This window comes from Lynx canadensis, chromosome B4 (assembly GCF_007474595.2).
Source record: "Lynx canadensis isolate LIC74 chromosome B4, mLynCan4.pri.v2, whole genome shotgun sequence".
Lineage (NCBI taxonomy): Eukaryota > Metazoa > Chordata > Mammalia > Carnivora > Felidae > Lynx > Lynx canadensis.
Window position 1 is genome coordinate 74372531 of NC_044309.1, and position 22769 is coordinate 74395299.

The window sequence follows — 22769 nt, forward strand, 5'->3', positions numbered from 1 at the left end:
AAAAAATGCAGTGCTTGAGGGCTGTCCAGGGAGGGCCGAGTTTCAACCGGTGGGTTGTGCCTGTGCGCCTGCCGGGATAGAAACTGCACACAAGGCCACATTCTGCCCCGGCCAGAAGGAAGACAGCGAACCTGGATGTGACAGTCCCCGTCAACAGCACAGGGACCACGAAGCCCTACCTGGTCAGGGATCCCTCAAATGGGTTCACTTCCCCTGGAGACTGGAGAGACCTGTTTGTCATTAGCAAAGGAGGCCTTTTGGAAATGGGCCTTGGTTAAACGTAAACCACTGTTGTTCAATGTACATGTTGTTCAGGTAACCAAAAGGTGCTTATCAGCAATACAGACACCATCCTCACAAAGTTGTGAGGCCAGAATTAGAGAGGAGGCCTGGGGTCTCCTTCCCTGGATATCTTTGGGCTGGCTTAGAGGCCAAGAGGTGGGCAAAATGCCACTAGAAAGCTTTGGGGTGTCTCTCCAGGATCTTACCTCCACTCTTTGCTCTAATGATGATTAATGTTGATGTTGTGACTATTTTCAATGTGCTCTGACATCTGCAATCCCATCTGACCTTCATTATAATACCCTGAAGTAGACAGTGGGATAACTTTATGCCCATCTAGACAGGAGAAAATGGAAGTCAGAGAGGGTAAGCCTCAAGTAGCAAATGACGGTTCTGGGGTTGAACCTAAGGCCCTCGGCCACAATCCTCTGCCCTTTTTCTGTGGTACCCCACCATCCCTCCACCCCCCTTTTTGGGGACACAGAGGGCTGACTTTTCCAGGATGCTTTTTTTCTCTTGCTTAGAGACCACACAGAGCCCTTGGAGCTAGATTAAAACCATTACAAGTGCCGGCTTTGAAAGGATTGGTATTCAAAATAGAAGCAATTCTAACGATAAAGTAAATGTAAAGAAGTCCAACAAAGTTGTGACTTTTATCATGATGATTACTTCTAGACTTTAAAATAAGTCAAATATTGGAAATTAAGTGATTAATTTTTTATTTGGTGTCCCCACTCCCTACTGGTGTCCTAAGTAGTTTCTAGCCCGCATTTGAACCATCTCAGTCCCTGAGGCCCCTAGGTCACACTGCTCTGCAAAGACAGGAAGTCTCTGGAATTGGCTGTGAAATTGGGCCAGGCTATCAGGCTGGGAAGATGCCTGTGCTGGAGCAGGAAGTGACTGCAAGCAGAGACCAGGGCACCTGCAGGAAGTGTTCCATGAGTGGGGAGAAACGAAAGCTCTCTGAGAACAGCCTCATACTGTCCCTTGCAAAGGAGGACAAGGAAACAAAGTCACAGAAATGGAGGCTCTGGTAGAGCTAGAAGTCATATTCTTCTGGGGTTGGGGAAATGCAACAAAGACCACCATCCTCACCCTCAGGAAGGAGGTGGAGCCCAAATCCAGAAGGGCCAAGGCAAAAAGAGTGACAAGAATGGCAGAGGAGGGTGTTAGGAGGGTCCAGCAGCGGGGCTAGGAAAGGAGTTGGAGATTCCTTGCTCCCCCTCCCTAGGGGATCCATGGCATCCTCCAGAACTCCTTGGGACTAGGGCTCCTTCCTGTCTTCTCTAGTTCCTTCTAGACTCCAGTCTGGGGATGAGGGGCTGGAATTAAGTGCAAGGACATCCATTAAGAGTTCAACTGTCATATTTTCCTACTTTTCCTGTTCTTGTATTTTTTTCTTTTTTATAATTAGCTCTATGCCCAACGTGAAGCTTCAGCTCATGACCCCGAGATCAAAGCGTACATACTCTACCTTCTAAGCCAGCCAGATGCCCCTTCCCCTGCTCATTTTGATATTGCAGAGGCTGAGGGGGCAATGGGAAGGATTGTGGAAAGAGGTTGGGGAACTGTATCAAGTGGTTGGGGGAAAATTCTGAGCTCTTCAACAGCAATTGGTAAGAATTTGCAAAACTCTTTTAAGCAATGTAAAAACAAACAGCTGGTAACTCTTTGATTCTCTGCCTCAAAAGGAGAAAATGTGTTTGTTTGGGGAGCAGCCAGCAGGCAGCCCCCCCACTCTCATTCTCCCTGACCTAGTCCCTCCTGCCCACTCCCTGTCCCTAGCTGTCTGGCCCTGGTTCCTCAGCCACCCACCCTTTTAGAGACCCCATGGCTTCATAGCTGTTCTCTGGCAGAGGGTGAGTGGGACTGGAGACCCTTGTATGCTGGTGGATCAGGCCAAGGTTCCAGAGGACTCTGGGTTGGAGAGTTCTTTGTAGAAGTCGGAGCACTGAACAAAGAGGTCTTTGAGACCTGGTGAAAGCCCTCAAGAGCCAGTGCCTTCAGCCCAGCCTGCTTGCTGTCCTCATACCCCCAAGGACTGGCTCAGGCAGACTGCTGGCTCTGGCCGTTTCTCCCCAGAGGAGATTTCTGATGCAGCTTTGTGCCCCAAATGCTGCACTGAGGTACTCAATTCACCTGAAATGTCACCAGGGATGGGGCTGTCCCCTCAATGCCCTCTCGCTCCTTCTCTTTTTAAAAGACTTTGGAGTCAAACGGACTTGCTGTCAGTGTTAGCTTCTACCACTTACTGGTGGAGGGATCCTGAGCAATTGACAATTTTGACTGAACTCATTTCCTCATCTATAAAATGGGAATAATGATATTATTCACTTCATTGGTTGGTTACACAATGCTTAGCACATGTTAGGCACTCAATACACATCAGAATCAAGATTATTATTTCTAATATCTATCACCATTCTTTCTTTCCTCCTAAACCCTGCTGGGCTTGACCCTCCAGTGTGACCCCAGTGTGACCCCATCCCAAGTCCATCAGATGGGAGACCCTCAGTTGAGCCTGACCTGGGCTCTTCATAGATATAAGGTGTGCAGTTCCCCAAGCTGGGGGTATAGGAGTGGGAGTCATGTGAGAAAACTTCAGGCACTAAGTAGTACAGGGTGGGTTTGACACTGACCTTAGATGATTGAGTGGATTTTCAATGGCCATGTTTGTATCACTTACAAGCACTCAACTCCTATAGAGTTCTGGAAAGTTCCAAAAGTTCACTGGTTCCTCTTGCACTGTTGGTGGGAATGCAAACTAGTGCAGCCACTGTGGAAAATAGTATGGAAGTTTCTCAAAAAATTAAAAATAGAACTGCCCTATAATTGATCCATTAATCACACTACCGGGTATTTATCCCCAAAATACAAAAACGCTAATTCAAAGCACCCCTATGTTTATTGCAGCATTATTTACAATAGCCAAACTATGGAAGCAGGCCAAGTGTCCACTGACTGATGAATGGATAAAGAAATGTATGTGTATATGTGTACGTGTGTGTGTGTGTGTGTGTGTGTGTGTGTGTGTATGTATACATACATACCTAATGGAATATCACTCAGCCATCAAAAAGAATGAAATCTTTTTTCAAATCTTGCTGTTTGCAACAATATGGATAGAGCTAGAGAGTGAAATAAGTCAGAGAAAGACAAATTCCATATGATTTCACTCGTATGTGGAATTTAAGAAACAAAACAAACGAGCAAAGAAACAACAGAGAGACAAACCAAGAAATGGACTCTTAACTATAGAGAACAAACTGATGGTTATCAGAGGAGACGCTGGTGAGGGGATGGGTGAAACAGGGGATGGGGATTAAGAGTATATGTGTCATGATGAAAAAAATAATAAAATGAAGTAAAATAAGATAAAATAAGTTTACTGGTTCTTAAGCTTTGAGGTGTTCAAGGGATTTATGAGAAGCTGGCTAAACTTCTGAAGCCTCTTTCTAGCAAAATGTAGAATTATACATGTTTTGCATGTAATTTTAGTAGGCTTATCTGTGGACCTCAAGTTTTCCTGTACTCATATCAGTTCAGAAACTGATGCCCAGAGGGGTTAAATAATTTGTCTGAGGCCCCACAGCTTGCAGTGATTTGAACCCAGACTGTAATAGTCCTTGATTTTGAGGGAAATGCCTCCATCTTGTCTCTGATTGAGATTGTGTTCACTCCCCGTCTTGGGCACTGGGAGGCTTTGCAAGCCCATGGTGGATTCCCTGGGATCCTGACGAGGTTGTTCAAGGATGAACTCAGATGGGACTTGGGCTGCGTAAAGGGATTGAGAAAGGCAAAGCCAGATCCCATACTAAGAGCCCAGAGGCCCTGCACGTGGAAGTGAAGGGTTAACAGAGCCTGAGTGTGGCTTTGTATGTGCGTGCTTGAGAGCAAGGTTGCATGTGCAAAGGCGCACGTCTCTCACTTGTGCGTGTTGGTACCACAGGAGCAGGACCGCAGGCCAGCCTGGGAGAGAGGTGCCGCAGTGTCCTGGTATGAATGGGCCTCTGTCTTCAAGGCTGTGTGAGCCTCTGTGTGTACAGGTCCCATTAACTCGCCCTCAGCCACACGTGGGAAGGGGAGGAGAGGCCCAGAGAAGCCGAAACCACTCAGAGTCCTTCTGATTTTAGAATGAAGTGGAAGACATAGAAAAAAATAAATAATAAAGACCCAAACTCATATGTGACTAGAGTATACACACCACACACACACCCTCTGGTGCCGTCATAACCTTCTGTACCTATCTGGGTGCTTTGGGGTGAAGAATCTTCAACTCTTGTCCTAAAACAGATTCTAGATTGCTGACCCTATTTACCTTTGTAGCTGTCTTCTCTTTGTGAGTCTGGGTTTGGCTTCTCTCTCCAGACTCACCTGCAGCTCTCATGATGCACACACATACCTCCAACCCACCAAGCAGGCCTCACTTGCACCATTATGCCTGGGATGGACAGGCTTGGCTCAAGTCCCGTCCTGAGCCCCATGTTCCCACTCCCCCTTCTAGTCCTCTCTGGGCCCCTGTTGCCCTTGGCTGTGGTTTGTTTAATGGAGCGACTCCTGTCTGGGAGCAACCCAGAGCTCAGGACACAGGCAGACACTTGTCCAAACTGGCTATTTTTTCACCAAAGGAGCCAAACCACAGTGATGGGCTCAGTGGCCTGGCCAAGTGCCTCCTCATTCCTCCAACCACTAGCCTGGCCCCCACTCCCCTGACTGGCCCTGATTACCAGTGGCCACTGGTTCAGGACTCCTAGTTACCTATCGTGAGACCTCCTCAGCTGGAGTCTGGCCCCCCATGTGAGGGGAGAAGAGAGATCTAGCTTCTGAGGCAGTAGCTGAGACTGAGAGGGATACCCTGGGGACCAAAGAATAGACCAACAACCATACCATATTCATCCCTCTCTTCCCAGTTCCTGTCACAGGGTAGGTCCTAAAAAAATAGATGAGTGAATGGTTGAATGAACAGAAGATAGATAAGCAGATGGGTAGATGGATGGATGGATGAATAAAAAGACACTCTCAGATCCAAGTAGACATTCTGATAAAAACCTAATTTGGGGTGCCTGGCTGGCTCAGTGAGTAGAGCATGTGACTCTTGATCTTGGGGTTGTGAATTCAAGCTCCACATTGGGCACAGAGTTTACTTTAAAAAAGTAACAAACCTAATTTGATTCCTTGGTCCAATCATGGGAAAGAAGGAGAGACCCAGGTCTAGACGGTGTAGCCATCTTACTCCAGAATCTAAAGGAAATCTCTGAGCTCAGACCCTTTATAGCAGGTCTTTGAGACGCCCCTGGAGGTCTGGGGTTGAGTGAAACTGGCCTTTTCTCCATCCTCATGTCTATTCCTCAGGCCCCTTCTTGCAGAGGCTTCTCTGCTCACTAGAAAATGTGCTCTGCAGCTGAGCAAAGTAGCAGTGAGTCAGGGAGGCGTGGAATGCACGAGAGAGGAGGCTCAGGCTGATGGTGGTGGTGCCAGGAACAGGGCCTGGGGACAAAATGTTTTAGGCTGGGACCAGAGCAAAGTGTTATGTGCTTGGACTGGGAGACTGAGGACATTTCCAGCACCTAACACAGGGATCTGGCATAGAGTAGGCACTTAGTTATTTTTGAATTAATTAATTAATTAATTAAACACTTCTATGTCCTCTCTTCTCTCTGGCTAACACCCCAAAATAATTTTCCAAGGGCTATATAGGATTCTAAAGAGCCCTGGATCACTAAGGATCTTCCTCTGGAGGTAGAATGAATCAGGGTCAGCAGCCCTGCAGAGGGAAAAAGGGACAGTGTGTGCATGTCTACCCCCACCATCCCCAGTCCCCCTCTCTCACCCTCATCTTCCTCCCTACACCAGTTACCATAGTATTGATCCAGACGCTGGGGGCACCAGGAGGGAGCAATACAAAGCCTCCATGCTTACATGTGTGTGACTGTGATGGTCTCGTCTCAAGCTCTGGCAAAAGGCCTGCTCACCCCACTGGCATAGGATGATGTATGGGGCCGGAGGCTGGTCTTCCGGTGGAGAAAGGCCTTGGACGGTAAGATAGGCAGCTCCATACCACCAAGGCCTCAGCTGCAGGGCTCAGAGACCCCATTCAGGAGTCCAGTCCCCCAGGCCAGGCCCAAGCTCTCTGCTACTAAGATCCTCATGGAAGGAAATGCTTAGAGCTTCTCCAGGAGCCTTGCTGCTGGAATGTGCTCCTGAAGTCTGATCAGTATTTCTTGCTGCAATCTGCCTTGAGTCCAAGCAGCAGCCTTCCTTACAGCTCACCCATGGTCAAAACTGCCCTCTGTATTAGATCTAAAGTCTGGGTTTTGAGACCCAAAGAGGCTTGCCTCTGGGCTGAGTTGAGCCCATTTTCTGAGCAGACACAGAACTGTTGGCTCAGGGCAGGCAAGGAAGGCCTCGTGAGCCAAGAGAAAACAATTAGGAGTAATTACCATCAACAGAGGCCCCCAGTGAGGGGTGAGGGTGGGAAAGGCCAGTCTGTGTGAGAGGGAGCTGCAAGTGGCAGACTGATTTTGGGGAAGAAATCAGAGAGAGGGTGGGAGGAAGGGTGTGTTGTCTTTCTTCTCCAGTAAAAGAGGAGGACCCTCCCCCACTCGGCCGGCCTCTAGCTTGAACTAAGTTCCACCTCTACAGGGGCTCTGTGTACGGAGGTGGGGGTGGGGAGCAGGAGGGCACAGGGCTACACATTCCTGAGATTCTCAAACCAGTTGGAATGGCTGAGGAAACTCCATACTGAGGGGACAGAGCATGAGACACAGAAACAAGCGAAAAGACAAAATGGAACACTGTGGAACACCAGAAATGTCTCCAGATGTCCCCACGCACACACCCTTGATTCCTGGGCCCCTGTGGGGATGAGCTCCACCTGCTTGGTGTCTCCCTCCTCATCACCCTCCCATCTTCAGCCCTTCCCCCTTCTAGGTTAGGACCAGAGGCCTCAAAGGAAAACGTGCTAATGTGGGCAACCCAGAATTGGGGATGAGAGTGGGAGGCAAAAGAAAGGCAGTGGGAGAACGGGTTGTGGTAGGAGGCGTGAAGGGAATTCCTCGGTACCTCTTTCCGGAGAAGCCGAGAGGAAATGAACCCAAAGGCAGAGGGACCCCACCATGCTGCTTGACCCTCCAATCTAAGGTGGAGACAAGGACCTCAATCCCTCTCAGGAGACAAAAGAGGAAGGGTTAGCCTTTGCAGACCTCACCAAAGTTTTCTTCTTTGGTTTCACATTGATAGAGCTTCCATGATGTCCACGTCAGGTGCTTGCCCTGTTAAGATGCAACAGTGCTGGCTGTGTGGAAGCAGCACCTCATGGGGCTTTCTGAGGGATTTGGGGACATATGTTCTTGGCTTGGAGTCCCTCTTCCTATCACTGTCACTCTGAGACTTTGGGCTAACTTAGCCAACCCCTACGCTCTGTGGTTTCTCATCTGAGAAACAGGGATAGTAACAGCACCTATGTCATGCACTTGTCAGGATTAAATGAGGTAATGTATATAAAGTGTTTGGCACAAAAGGCCTCAATAAATGCTTATTCTTACTGTTAATGTTATTGGAAGGAGATAGTTCTGCTAGGTGGATAATGCATTTGAAGCCAGAGACCCCGGCTTTTACAGTAAACCAGACCCAAGGTTTGGAGAAGAGGCTGTCAAAATGGAAGGGACGCTGAGTAATTCCTTCACTCCTTCAACAATCCTCTCCTTCCACTGTTCGAGGCACCTGGGACACAGAATGAATAGGATTTTAGTGAGGGACAGACAGAACAAATGAGTAAATAATAGAGTCATATCGGAAATGCTATGGAGAAGGAATGAAAGCAATGGAGCCAGGGAGTGTGAGAATTGAGGTGTGGGGTTGACAGTGCACCAGAGCCTGTAGGAAGCAAGGGAGTCTATCTGGGGAAAAGCCCTCCAGACACAGGAAGCAGGAAGTAGAACCTCTGTGAGGTGGAAGCAAGTTTGGTTTGTTAAACACCAAGGAGGCCTGTGTGGCCGAGACCAGTGAGCCTGAGCTGAGGGGTGGGGGAGGCTGTTGGAGGGGTGGTGGGCCCACAGTGTAGGGCCTCGTAGGCCATGGTAGGCAGAGATCACTGACCGGTGATAGGCTGATGGGAAATGGGACACAGGTACACAAGGAAGCAAAACAGTTTCCCTGGAGTTCAGAAGAGTGTCTGGAACATGAATTCCTTAAGGAACAGAACAAGCCTCCCCACCTTCTCCCCAGGCCCTTTGTAACTTTCTGCAGTGCAAGGCCACGCCAGGCATCCCAGGAGCAGCTGGGGACAGAGGTTGACTTTGACTCATGATCTGATCCAGGTTCCACTTTCAAGGAGTCTTCTCCCTGTTTGGTGATGGACATGCAGATCCAGGCAATTATCAGCTACCTTTAACCACATTCAGGAATCAGAAAGTAAGAATGGCTTGAAGGCTTCCCTCCTCGCTCCAACCATTTTCAAATGGCCAAAAAATCTTAACCATGCCTAGAAAAATATCAGAATTCAAGAATATCCTGGAGGCTATAAGAGACTCATTCTAACTCACACAGATAAAACCATTTTATCAACATAGTGGAAGATTTTTCAGAAGCTGGTGCTTCCTTATGTTTTATTCTCTGGAGTGTGAACTTTACAGGTAGAGCACTTCTTTTAGATTGTGAGGAAGAAGGGGTGCAGGAGAGGGGAAAGGAGACAAGGGATGCTGTTAGCAGAGTGGGTTGGAAGTCCTGATTGGTGTGTTTGGCTCAGGAGGGCTCTCTGGCCAGCTCCACAGACAGGTCTGGTTTTAAAAAGTGCCGGAGAGCCACGGATTTGCATGTTATTTGCGTTCCAGGCTTCAATTCCAGGTATGTGGAATGAAATGAATGAATGAACAGTATTCAGACTCCTGGTTAAGGGGTGGACTCAGGAATCCAGACCACATTGAGGATCCAATCACTGGTCCCACTTGGATCAGGAGACACAGACACAGAGACAGAATAAACAGTCAAAGAGACAGAGAGACAGTCTTAGAGAGACAAACACCACCAAGTCCTTTTTTACCAGGGAGTTTCCAGTCAAAGCAAGAAAGCAAAATCCACAGAATTTATTTTAAATAAATCAACCTTTAAGAAGTAGGGAGAGTCACATGTAAGTAGATAAATGCAACACCATCCCTGACTTATCTCCACCTCTGTCCTTCCATCATCCACAGCCAGCTTCAAAGTGGACCGTGTGCCTACGAGTCGGCCTTCTTGATGAGGTCCACTGTTTGGTGTCTGCCTAGCCTCCAAACTAGTTAGACTCTATGGCCTTTGAGGACAGGTGGCTTTTATTTCCTTGGTCAAACCAAATCTTCACACCACCCTCCAGGGCTCCCGAGTCCAGTGCTTTAAACACATGCTTATTAAAGACCCAGTGTAAGGGGTTCCCCAGAGTATCAGATGAGGCAAACGCCCTCCAGGAACTTAGCTCTGGCTAACAGACAAGACACAGACAGGCAGCACGTAAAATGGTCCATTTAAAGGGCAAGGCAGAAAGACAGGGACTCACAGTCTCAATCTACAAGGGATGTACATCACTGGAAATAAAAAAGATGGAGAAAACCAGAAAGATGTGTGGTTAGAAAAAAAACACTTTGATTAGCCCCTTGGGACAGAGACTATGACCCCACAAGGGTAGGCTAACCTGCCAAGGAAGATGTGCAAGGGCCGAGTGGGGCTTTAGGTGTTGGACCAAAGATGACCTGTTTGGAACCACAAAGGAGGTGCAGCCCCACTGCAGGCTGCCATAGGCAGCCCTCGTTCTCTGATCCTCAAAATGCTGTCTTTCTGAGTCAGTGTTTAATGCAATTACCCCCATTCCTCCCTGGCCACCCAGAGAAGCAGCTCGCACTCCTGGCTTGAAGAAAAGGCACCAAATCATTCACCTGCCCTCTGTGGCAATGGGTCTCAGACCATTCCTGATGTAAAAGACATACTACAGGGGTGCCTGAGCCTGGGTGGCTCAGACGGCTCAGTGTCCGACTTCAGCTCAGGTCATGATCTCGCAGTCCGTGAGTTTGAACCCCACATCGGGCTCTGTGCTGACAGCTCAGAGCCTAGAGCCTGCTTCGGATCCTGTGTCTCCCTCTCTCTCTGTCCCTCCCCCATTCATGCATGCTCTTCCTCTCAACCAAAAATAAACATTAAAAAAAATTTTTTTTAAAAGAATACAATACAAATACCATGTGGAATTATATCATTTTCTGATTATAAGGGCTGCAGCGGTCTAGTAAGAGATTTTAAGATAATGCAATCAGGGAAGGCTTCAGGCAGATGGGGATTTGGGTCTGTGTGTGCTCTACAGGTACTTGTGAAAGGAACACAGGAGTAAACTGAATGAAGGGTGTCCAGTGGATTGAAGACCCTGGGCTCCATGTACCTCTCTTTCTCAAACTTTCCCTTCTGGACACTCCGGTTCTGCAGAGGGGGAAGGACATTCTCCAGGAGTCAAGCAGTTGATGGCTACTCGTCAGCTGAGAATGGAGAAAAGGCAACAGCTATGATCTGTTGCATTCGGATGAGACTCTGACCTGGGCCTTATTATTATGACGAAGCCATATTCATACTGGCCTTAAACTTTGAATCTTTACTTTGACTGAATTCTATTCCAAGCAGGATTATGGCTCTCAATGTTTCAGAATCTTAGACTTTGACAAGACTCTAGATATTTGGTCCAACCACTCATAATTGGAATTATCCCTACCCTATCTATCCCCAACAGACCAAAGAGACAGCCTGCACTAACATTATCTTAAGGTTTATTTTCTGGCTCAAAGTCTTCTAGTTTCTCTTTTATATTCTACCGGGGATTCATGAGTGGATGACCAGCATGACCCCACATACCCTTAGGTCTCTCCTCATCTCCAAAGCTGGGAATGGTAGTCTTACTAGATGGGCTCTTTAATAGATAGCTAGTGTTAGGACTCAGCACAGGTGAAATAGGCCCTGGGCTATAAGGAAAGATGCTGGCTCAGCCTTATTTGTCCCCTCCAAAATTTTAGGATAAATTTGGAGCTATGGGCAGGTTCCTCCTGGGCAGGGAAACATGGCAACTTCTCCAGGGGCTCAGCATATAGCCTGTTTTAATCACCAACAGGGCCTGAGACTCTATATTCTACCTTGCCCTGGCCCATCCAGGTGAAGCAAGGGAGAAGACAAAGTCTAAGTGTCAGTTATCTGTCTCTCTTACTCTGAAGACATATTTGAGAGCTGGAGGGATGGCAAGGGAGAATGACCAGAAGCCGAAACATTAAAAACACTGGTGCTCTTAAGTGAACCCTCTCCTCCTCCTCTAGGCCTTTTATAAGCCATGTGAAACCAGGTGGTGATGGACAGACTATGGGATGGGGTTGCTGGCAGTACTTTTTCAGGCTACCTGTGTCTGCCCCAGGACACTAAAACTTGGGGCTAACATTGCTAGGGACAGTGGGTAGAAGATGCTGGCACAATTACACAATTAGAGGGGCTAAAGAAAATTTGATACCACACACATGTATGAAGCATCTCATATATAGAGAAGTCAATTTACACATTTATACACAGTCTCCGTGATGGAGAGGAAGAGGGAAAAGAACTCTTACATTCAACCCCAAACAGGACTCCCAGGAGCAACGATGGGTCCCAGGCAAAAAAATGGGACAGAACTAACCTCCATGCCTTGGGCCATGTATTTTCAAATGTTCTGATTTTCTCTGTACAGGGTCCAGGAGTGATTGTTGGGACTGTGGTTTCTGTTGAAGGCTCTATATCTAGATAGAGTTCATCATCTCTCGAGTGTTCCTTTTTAAGGGGAGGTAGGTCATTACGAGCACTGAGCACAGAGAAGAATGGAAGATAGGAGAAAAGGAAAGCAATAGGCTTTAGTTTAAAGCAATTTAAATAAGATATTGGTAGCATGCCCTTAGCCATATAATGCAAGAACCTCTTTTTTTCCCCTCCCTGGTCATCAAAGCCCACCCTTAAATAAAGGAGAAATTAAGTTTCCAGATGCTAGTCCTGATCTTGTGGCTAGCTCTCTGGAAAAATAGCCCACTACAGAAGTCAAATATAGACCCAAATATAGTCAAATGAGTGGTTCCCATTGAGCCACCCTGGGCCACAACCTATGTCTCAGCTTGGTCCACCCATGTAGGGTGGTCTCAGGATCACTAACTTCCCCTTGTACAAAAATGTATCGACCAGAAAGGGGGTCCACGTTCACACAGGCTCAACAATTCCTTATATATTTTTCAAAGTGCTTTTGTTGCATGTTTCATTTTCTGTTATACATGGCAATAAATATTTGTTGCTTTGGTCTGTACAAAAAGTCTGTGAGGAAGGTAAGACAGATGTTATCTAAATGGACAAACAATAAATACAGAGAACTATCTTGTTCTGAGTCCCCCAGACAGTAGCAAGAGCACCTGAAAAAACTCAGGTCTTCTGATTCATAATCAGAATCTATACCATATTGCCACCTTTCAAGTTGCCACTGAAACACATTAAGTACCAAGAATCCATGTACAGGAGTCCTACAATGAGCCTGCATGCCATAGCTTTCTAACAGAGAATGTGAAAGGTCTCAGCAACTCATAAATAGAAAGCTATTTATTTCCTATAGAAAAACACAAGAAAGAAAGAAAGAAAGAAAGAAAGAAAGAAAGAAAGAAAGAAAGAAAAGAAAAGAAAAGAAAAGAAAAGAAAAGAAAAGAAAGAAAAGGTGGTCTTCCCCAAAAAGGCAGGCAGTTATGAAAAAGGTAGGACATCTAGTTGCTGGAGTGGAAACAGTAACATTCAGTTAACAATGGAATATTTAAAAAAAATAGTTTTCTTTTCAAATTGTAACCTGTGGTAAAACATAGAAAAATGTACTAAACAAGCTTGGTATAAAACAGAGTAAAATTTTCAAATAAGCCCAGAGAGAAAGCACAATGTTGGAAAGGATGGGGTACAAGGGAAGAAGAGAAAATATTTCATACAAAACTACCTATTACAATACAGAAAAAAGTATAAAACGTTCCTATTTTGGAACTGAAGTACAAAATGACACTGGCATTGGATCGTTTCACTATCTAGCCTGAGGAGCGCTCGGTGGGTGGGGGAGATGCTAGAAAGAACAAAAGGAATAGCGGTTTTTTTAGTCTCAAGTCGATCAGTCCAAATTCCACCCGTTTTCCAGTTGAAAATCTTGCCTCCCTCTGTAACCTCTACCCCTAAGCCAAAGTTCATTCAGGCCTCAAAATATTGTTAGGAAGTCCACAAACACCCTACACATAGGGGCTGGGATCTGTGCGTGCTAGAGCTAAATTTGGAAAATGGAAATAAATCTACAGGCTAAAGTGGTGAACACATTCAGCCTTTTAAAAAAACACGTATCCCTGTGAAATATATATATATATATATATATATATATATATATATATATATATATATATATAAAATTCTCTGTGGTTAGAAACATATTTAAACTAACTAGCCACAGACCAAACTAGACCTGCATTCATCCAATGCTGGAATTTTATGCTAAAGACTGAGGTCCTTCTTCTTGGTCAGAAGTAGGCGGCAGTAAAAGTGGTGCCTTTGTTGCTCCACTAAACCGCTCCCTGGGTGGGTCTTCCCCATATCATGTGTTGTGAGCACATGCAAACCCCTGCTTTAAGGAAAGGACTGCCTGGGACTTTGGGGTCCACCCAGGGCTCATGTGCTGTGCCTCAGGATGGGAGGAAGCTACAGATGATAAAATAGCCTTGTACAGAAGCAGACGGATTTCACAAAGAGGCATATAAATAGGGAAAATCCTGGAGGAGGGACTTATGCATGTGACCCAAAGTCCAGTTTACAGTCACTTTCCTGACAACACATCTTGAAAATCCTGTGTGTATGTATGTGTGCGTGTATATGCTGGTGGTTTTCATCCCTACCTTTTTGCCCATGCCCTTTCCTACCTCTTAGTAAGGCCTAACAAGAGTTTATATGAAACCAAGAATCTGTCCAAGCTTCTCTCGGCCCCCAAATTAGGGACTGAGTGAGGCTGGAGCCCTTTGAAAACAAGATGGCAGAACTGAAGAAGTGAAAAGCAGTCTCTCTCTTCAGCTTAGGGATGTCCCTCACCCCTTTCACAGCACCAAAGTTTCTTTGCAAAAATAGTATCTGAGATACAAAAGGAAAGGCAGATGTGCTTGTGAATGCATCTCGCCAGGGCCTGGTCCAGGATCAAGGGCTTTACAAGAACAGAGGGTTGGGAGCAGCTGTCTCCAAGGTCTCTGGCTATAGACAACAAAGAGCTGGTCCCCCGCAAGGTCAATGTCGGCTAACTGAGACAGTCTTCACAAGAGCTTTCGGTGGAGAATCTCCCAGACCATCCGCTTCCGGAAGTATGGCATGTGTTGCTGTAGGGACACAGAGATACACTTAATTTTTTTCATTGTTTTTACCCAGACCCAATACTCCTTTCTTTCCTTCTCAAGATTTACAACTAAAAGAGCCTCAGTTGCATTTCTGGTCTTTCAAATTGCTCAATTCTTGATTACATGTAATTTTCTTCTATTATTTTCTACTGCTATCTCTACTGCTCTTTTCCATTGTTGTGGCCTTACAAATTTTATTGGGCATTGCTAGAAGTACCCAGGCTATACCTGAACTTCTCTAAGAATTTTGATAGAATGGTGTCTATCAAGTCCTCTATGTTGAACCCTGAAGAAGGTAGGAGTCTAAGGCCCAAAAATCAAAAATTCACTTGTTAGGGGAAGAGTTATAGGAACTGCAAGGATCAGCTCCACTCAAGGGCTATGGTGGAAAAGTCTGGTAAAACCATTAATGTGAAGTGAAGGACATAGAATAAACCATAATCTCTAGTCTCAATCCACTCTGGTCTCTGAAGGACCACGTGGACAGAAATAAACAATCACAAACTAAGAGAAGAATGATCAGCTGTATCAGGTGAGGGGCAGAGAGGAGGAAAGCAACATGACAAATACACTAGGAGTTCAAGGTGTGGCCTGTTCCAAAACCTGACTGCTAACTAAATAAAGAGAAAATGAAGAAAACGTACTCTGGTCCCAGTTCTCTGTTTCCTATAGGAATTGAGGTAGGTGGGGGAGAGAGACAGAGAAGAAGAATCTGCTAATGACCAGGATTCCTTGACTACAATACGTGATGTAAGATAACCCAGGATGTAGCCTATCACTATCCTTTTTCTTGTGATGTGGTACAGGCAGTAACCACCAGTGTTATGAGCCACAGACAGAGTCCCATAAGCAGAGCAAGTGGATGAAAATACATCTATCGGGCAGCCTGGAGACAGGGTGGTCACAGGGCTCCTTCCTGAAGGCTCAGCTCACCTGTGTGAAGTTGATTGGTCTGTCTTTGGTAATGCAGTCAGCATATTTGCAGGCAAACATGCCACAATCACTTCCATTCATCTGCTGTGGAATTTCCTGAAAGATCAAAAACGAAAAGGCAACATTGTTCCAAGCTTCTTTCCTTCTAATTAGATTATAAATAAGAACCAAAGAATATAAATGTTATAGGTTTCCCTGAATTTTGAAGAGATGACCCTAAGTCCACCACCCAGAACAACAGAAGCTCAGAGGAAAAAATATAGCATCTCAGTCAGGTCTTCATATTAATATTAATCTTCATATTAATAACACAGGAGACTCTCTTAGACTTCCATGACACCCAAGGATGTAAAGACTAGTCCCTCCCACAACGGCCAATCAGCAAACATTTCCCACAGGAGTGAAAAGCTCAGCAAAATAGCTGGGCATTTAGAAAACCTAGTTCTGCATGAGAAACACATTACCAGTTTTCCCACAGAACTTACTCTATCTTCCCTGAGGAACCAAACAACCAAGCTGAAGTCAGGCTAGACACTAAGATAGAAGGTCCCTGGGAATCAAGCAGTAAAACCCTTTCTTTCCCAGGATTTCTACTTTATCAAGATGAAATGTACCTGGCTTTTCTTGCTGAAGAGCTGCCAGCCATTGGTGTCAAACTCTTTCCTTTTCTTGTCAATGCTTTCTTGCTTTAGGTATTGGCTAAAGGCATTGGGAGAGAATGAGATGAGCTGTGGGAACACTGAGGACAGCTGCCACCTTAAGAATGGGGCTAACAATCCTTAAGAAGGATTTTGTTTGCACTTCTGGGGAAAACAGTATATAATGCAATGCTGGGCAGGGAATCTCTGGACTCCTAAACTTCCCCTGCAACTCCCCATAATTCATGCCCACCCTGGCAACCCAAGAGAAACATGACCTCTGCCTCTGACACCCAGGTTCCTGCTACCTGCTACTCATCCTGAGGAACGAGTTTTGATTCTTTTCCCTGGTTTATATGGTCCTTTAGAACTCAGTCTCGTGGAAGAAGGTTTCTCTAGCAATATCAAGACATTTATTCACTATTTTTAGTTTTGACTCTCCTGTGTGAAAATTCAATCCAAATCACAACTTGATGAGTGCATACCTCATATACAGCACTCTTCTTAAGTGCAAACTGTTCACCATTCTGGAACCTACCTCCTCCTGGCCACCAGAGTGGTACAGTGGTACAGTGAGGAAGAGGCATTTTGGAAAGAGAAACAGATAAAGGGTATAAAGAGATTTGCATTCTGGTTCCCAGTTGAGCCACTAACTAGTAGGACCTGAGCATATCAAAGTCACCTCTGTGGGTCTTGATTTCTTCATCTGAAAAATTAGGAGGGTGGATTAGATGATTTCTAAGTAGTTTCTATTATCTATATATACATATTGACTCACTCATTATTTTTAGTGCACTGGGACAATAGTTGTCCCATATATTTTGGGTATCAATATATTACTATTAAACTTGACTTACTCAGACATAAAATATCCATTCTTAATATGAAAATTTTCTTTATTAATCACTCCATTGACGGTAACAAAAGAACTGAGTTCAACAGCTGGAAAAACACAACATATGCCCTGACACCAAACTCTTTTGTCCTCAACTCCCTACTTACAGGAGGATCCTGCAGGCTTCATTGTTTATCCCACCCATAGAGTCGTAATAGGTAATATTCTTCTTTCGAAAGTCCACAACCTGGGAATAAAAAATCTGCATGTTTATAAAATGAAGAAAAGTAGTTTCTCAGCTTTTCCCTTCCCTGGAATTTAGAGCCTTTTGCCAGATTTCTTGTGAAATCACAACAAGTTTAACTGATACTCTGCATTATACCATGCTTAAGCTGTGAGGAAAGAAGAAGGGGATTATTTACATGGAACTATGGTGACCTCATTAGTGGCCCTGAAATCTTTTTCTCGTATGTAGGTTCTTCATCTGCAATGTAGACAACAGTGAAGACACACATGCTCTTCAGAGACTGTAAGATGAATAAAATCATTTCCACACAGTGTCAGAAAGATGGTAAAAGATTTGGGGTTTTGTTCTTTATGTACAGAATTTCTCTTTGGCTTTATGCTTTTAAAATGTAATTCAAAATAGGTTGTGAAATAACTTTTATATTTTTGTTAATATATTAAGCTAATGTATTCATGTTCTCAGGGTCATAAAAAGTATTAAATTACCAAGTATGCAAATCATGATTAGGCAGAAAACAATAGTCACAGAATCTGAGTTGGCAGCATCATAAAAAGTCACTTTTTCTCCCCATGCCTTGCCTTGAGGCTGTTTATAGACTTACAACTCCCTTTTAAATATTTCCAGAAAAGGAAATTCCACAACTTTCTTCAAAGTCTAAGTATCTCCCACTCTTGACAGGAAGTTCATTGATCTATCCAATTTTCAGCCAACTAAATACTATTCTTTCTCACAATCATCCAGTGAAAATGTAGAATTACTACTCACTACTCTGTATATTCTATAATTATGTAGATTTCTTTTAAATTTGATTAAAGGAGAGGTACTCACAGCAAGACACCAGTGCACTCCCAGGTGAATGGGCACCAAAAGAATGTCAACAGAAAACACATCCACTTTCTTTGTCCAACGTTTCACTGCCTGATAACCAGCCGTTTTTAACTTAGTGAAAAAAAAGGTATTAAATGCATGCACACTTGGTAATCCCTTCTCTTTACTTCGCTCCATCAACATATTCATGTAGAAATTGATGATCTATGGGAAGAAATTTATGTATTAAAATAGATATTCAGTCCTTTCAAAACAGTTGTATTTTATGAAGGAAAAGCAGTTGCTGTATTGCACAGCATATATTATTGTTTCCTAATCAATTAAGACTTCAACACCCAACAGCCTCATGCCCTTAGATCAAATTCTGGAAGGTTGAGGTACTTGTAAACAGTGAAAACAGAAAAAGTGAACACACACACACACACATATTATGGGTTGTAGGATCCATATGAGAGCATACTGGTCAGATCTGTAGAAGACTGAGGATTAGGTCAAAAAACAAGAGTGAGGAGGAAGGGGTGCTAGAAGGCGAGACTTAAGAGAAAAGGAAAGGAAGGAGCCAAACATTTTGATAAGACACATTAGTAGTTACTTTAATCTACTGAGGCTAGGTGAACAACTTAAAGAAATCCTGAGCTCACAGTCTAGTATAATAGCTAAGACCAACAGTTCAATCCTTACATGTGGGTCACATGATTTTGCACAGACAGAAAACTATTCCATGGCTAAAGACTGCCTTTTCAGCCTCATAAGCCATCTTGCAGAGGCAAACTGCTTTGGTCTCAAGTAGAATTGAGTGACAGGATAAACCATCAACTGCACTGGGAAAAACACCTCTAAACTGACAGCTCAGCACTGTACCTTTACAGAGGCAGACACGGATGTCGTATAAAAACCTACATTACATGAGACCTGAAAGCCCAGTCACAAACATGAAGAGTAAAGTTCTCCTCCAGAATTTATATGGTTAGCTTTCTCATTTTTGTTGACTCTATTTATGCCTCCAGTATCAAGTATGAGCGAAAGAAATTTAATTCACGTTATGGAAGATACGTGATACTTTCTGTTAATGAAACAATGTATTCTCTAATATTGACCGTGTCCACTATGGTTCCTGTAGGTCCAAGACATCGTGGTACTCAAGCCTGAAAGTTACCGTGCCGGAAGTTACTGCATACTGACTTTATGTGGCCAGCTAAGGCCAGGCCAGTGTCTGTCAACTGCAAGGAATGAATGGGCTAACTGATCCACAGCTTGGAAATATGACTAAGAAAACAGGCACATTTTTCAGAATGCTTTTTGGGGAATGGGAAAACGCCCCTGTCCTTTGACAAATATTTACACACTAGGATGCCAGAGCAGTGAGCTACTGCCCAACAGTAGGCAACTACATACTGGGTAGGCAGCAGGGAACACTGCCAGGAACACACCAAAACATGGTCTAGACTAGAGAAAGGGCCTATAGAAGAGGACGCCTAGGCAGTTGCAGGGAAACCACACTCGCCTTGAAGCAGAGCTCTGAGGGTGGGGGTGGGAGGGAAGACTAGGACTGAAGACAGACACTGTTCTGCCTGCATCTCTGAAGTCTGAGCAACAGGCCCAACAGGTCCAGAGGACTTGGGTTGTGGCTAATCCTCTGCCTAGTGTGATGCCCAATAGATAACAGGAGCTCAGTTATTTTAAATAATGATGATGAATCAAAACATAATTAGGATCACAGATTTCTCAAATGGAGGCTTTCAATCTAATTCTGCCCCCAAGGATAATGGTGCTAACGATGATTCTAGGCCTGTGAAAGGCAGCCAGGAATGCAGGAAGACTTGTCCAACAGGCACAGATTTCTAGGCTATAAACTACATTCTCTAGTGAGAAAAAAATCAGCAAGAAAGGATTGATTCCTCTGGTATTCTACTCATCCCACAGCATTAGCCATGTTACGAGGCTAAACCCTTCAATCCAAGGGGTGAAATGAATAGGCAGATGACTGCCATTCACTGTAAGCCAAATTTTCCATGGTGCAGACAAGTCATGTACTCTAAAAGGCAATAAGGACTCGAGCAGGAGATGGAAAGAATCAGGCAGAGATAAGGAGGCCCAAGCACATGAAAGCCATGAAGAGGTATCTCCCTTAGGTGTCTATCAGAGGAGCATCACCTTTGGGATCATTACCCTGAAGTAAAAAAGGATGACATAAATGAGTATCATGCTACCCATGATTTTCCTAGGAGGAAGGAGTTCTAGAAACCAATGAAATTAGACTTACACAGCCTGGATTGTTAGGTTTTTTATTTGTATGTTTTAATTGTAAAAGCATGGACTATAAAGCTGAAGACCAACCCAACTTAAGAAGAAAAGAGACCTAATGATCAGGATACCACATTGTCTAATTCCTTTGAGAATCCCTCTTCCATCGCTTCAGTTCTGCCTCCAACCAAGGTCTGTCCACTGTGAGGGAAAGGACCTCCTCCAAAGTCAGCTTGTTAATTAGCTCTAAGGAGTGATCTGGGCTCTTTTTCACTTCCCCTGTATCCCAGTAGGAGGGAGTTTGGTGGCCTCAATGTTCCTTCCCATTAACTGAGGATGTATAATCTGACATCTGAGGCAGAACGAAGATCCAAGTTTCCTCAGTTTTTCAGCTATTACTCTGTCCAAATGAGGAAAATTGCCATAGGTCAGCCAAGACACAATCATACCAAAAAAAACAAGCTAGGAGTTAGAGAACAAAAAGAATCCTACGTGTCATCTCACAGAGGAGGGCTGAAGATGAAGGAAAAAGAAATGAGAGAAGGGATCACAGTGTTTAAGATGAAAGAGAAGCAGTGATAGAGCATTTGCTTGTGTTTTGTGAAGGCAAGGGTCTCTCCCCTCCTATAGTGAGAGCTTTTTTGCACACAAGACTCTCTTAGCGCCAGAAGATCTTGAATTCCCCTTGAAATAAGGGGGCTAAAAGTAGTAAATCAGCCCTGTGCTGTGTTTGTCTTGCCAAAATACCAGTATGTGGGGACAACTGCCAGTGTTGGTCCACTTGTCACTCTTTTTGGGGCCCACACTTGTCTGTATGCCCGCTGTGGCTCCAGTGACTAAGGGGCTGCCCCTCCTCCTGCCTTCACAGCCTTGGCCATGAGCGCCTGCTTGTCTATGCAGTGCTTTTTGAGGGGTGGGACTGTTGTTTATAGTGTCTTGTTCCTTTGTGATTTTATTTGAAGAGCTGCCAGGCTGAAGCTGGAAAAGCTTCTCTTTTAAAAAAAGAAGCCTACAATGTTTTCAAACTAAGGACTCAATATTTTTCCTGTATGTTACCACAATGACATAAATGACCACTGCTATTTGTATCTTCCTTCTCACCCAGTAAACCAGCTAAACTATTGTTTTCTCATCCATTTAGAAGTAAAACATCTCAATAACAATACTATCTTAACTTTTAACCCTTCCCAATTCTACACATTAAACCTTTCTAACTGGCTTAGAAAATGTTCTGAAAGTCCTGGGCTTAGCAATGCTCCTAAGCAGAGACCAAGGCAAGTTTGGGGGGAGCCATTTTCCCTGTTTTACTTCTCTACATTTTCAACTTGACCTCCCTATTCTGATGGTTAAATTAAATCTATCCTTGTCAACCACAAACCACAAAGATAAGACAAGCAGCAGCACTTATGAGTCAGGTCATTTGCCCCTAAGATCTAACCTAATTAATACAGAAGGCAGACTTCAGGTAAGCTCTGTGTACTGCATCCCTCACTGTGAACACATACCCAGGATTTTTCTCACATGCAAATTCAAGTAACAAATTATTTATTAGAATTACTGCCAAAGTTTTAGACAAAGACAGACAACATCTATTTTTATGGAGTTGTGATAATTGCAATTACTATTCTCCCTATGACCCTGCATAAATCCCTGGTTTATCAAAAGGACTAGTTCTATTAAGAAACACCTTTAAGAGATAACTACAATGATGTGGAACCTACCAGTAAGTCATGTTAGAAACACTGAAATTTCCAATCTGATCACTATTCTACATGTAAGAGTACAGAGCATATGGTAGACACATCATATTCACCTAATTTATCTCATTTTGCCTAGTTTCTTTCCCCTTCTTATGGAATCACTTTTTATTCCCTAAGGAAAACCTATTCCCTGTGCTAGGCTTATCTAGTTGGGCTTAATGTTTTACATTAAATGTTTTGCTCTCTTTACTGAGCATCACTTAAATTTAACGGCTTCTTGGAAACAACCAGGAAGCTGCGATCACTGCTAATTCTCCATTTCCACTTTTGTTACAAAAGTCAGAATGCTAGGCAGAGTTATGTGCTCTGATTTCAGATGCTGATTCTGCAATAAAAGTCAGATGATCTTAGTATATCACTTATTAAGTCTTACTTCTTACTTCCCTACTATCAATCAAGTAAGACTAACTTCTCTATACACAAGGCTATTGTGATACAGGATAGTTGAAAGACATTTCTTTCCTTTCAGAGATGAGACTTACAAAATAGGTAATTAGTCTGCCTGGCTAGTTAGGTTTGTCATCAGTGTAGTCAGTCTGCTACATAGATTCTACCTTAATTCACCTGTACTCCCTCACTCCCCATAAATGCTATGAG

The 22769-nt window shown here is 44.2% G+C and overlaps 1 protein-coding gene across 5 annotated transcripts in view; it reads right to left on the bottom strand.

Moving 5' to 3' along the window:
• Window positions 1–11795: 11795 nt before the first annotated feature.
• Window positions 11796–22769, bottom strand: part of SENP1 (SUMO specific peptidase 1) — a 51725-nt gene continuing 40751 nt past the window's right edge. For all 5 annotated transcript variants that reach the window (XM_030322459.1, XM_032593965.1, XM_032593964.1 and 2 more), the window contains 5 exons: window positions 18169–18372; window positions 17261–17340; window positions 16235–16319; window positions 15621–15716; window positions 11796–14669 (listed from right to left, as the gene is read on the bottom strand). In XM_030322459.1, coding sequence (XP_030178319.1) covers window positions 14607–14669; window positions 15621–15716; window positions 16235–16319; window positions 17261–17340; window positions 18169–18372 — 528 coding nt within the window. In that variant the 3' untranslated portion in view covers window positions 11796–14606. The remainder of the gene's footprint in view (window positions 14670–15620; window positions 15717–16234; window positions 16320–17260; window positions 17341–18168; window positions 18373–22769) is intronic.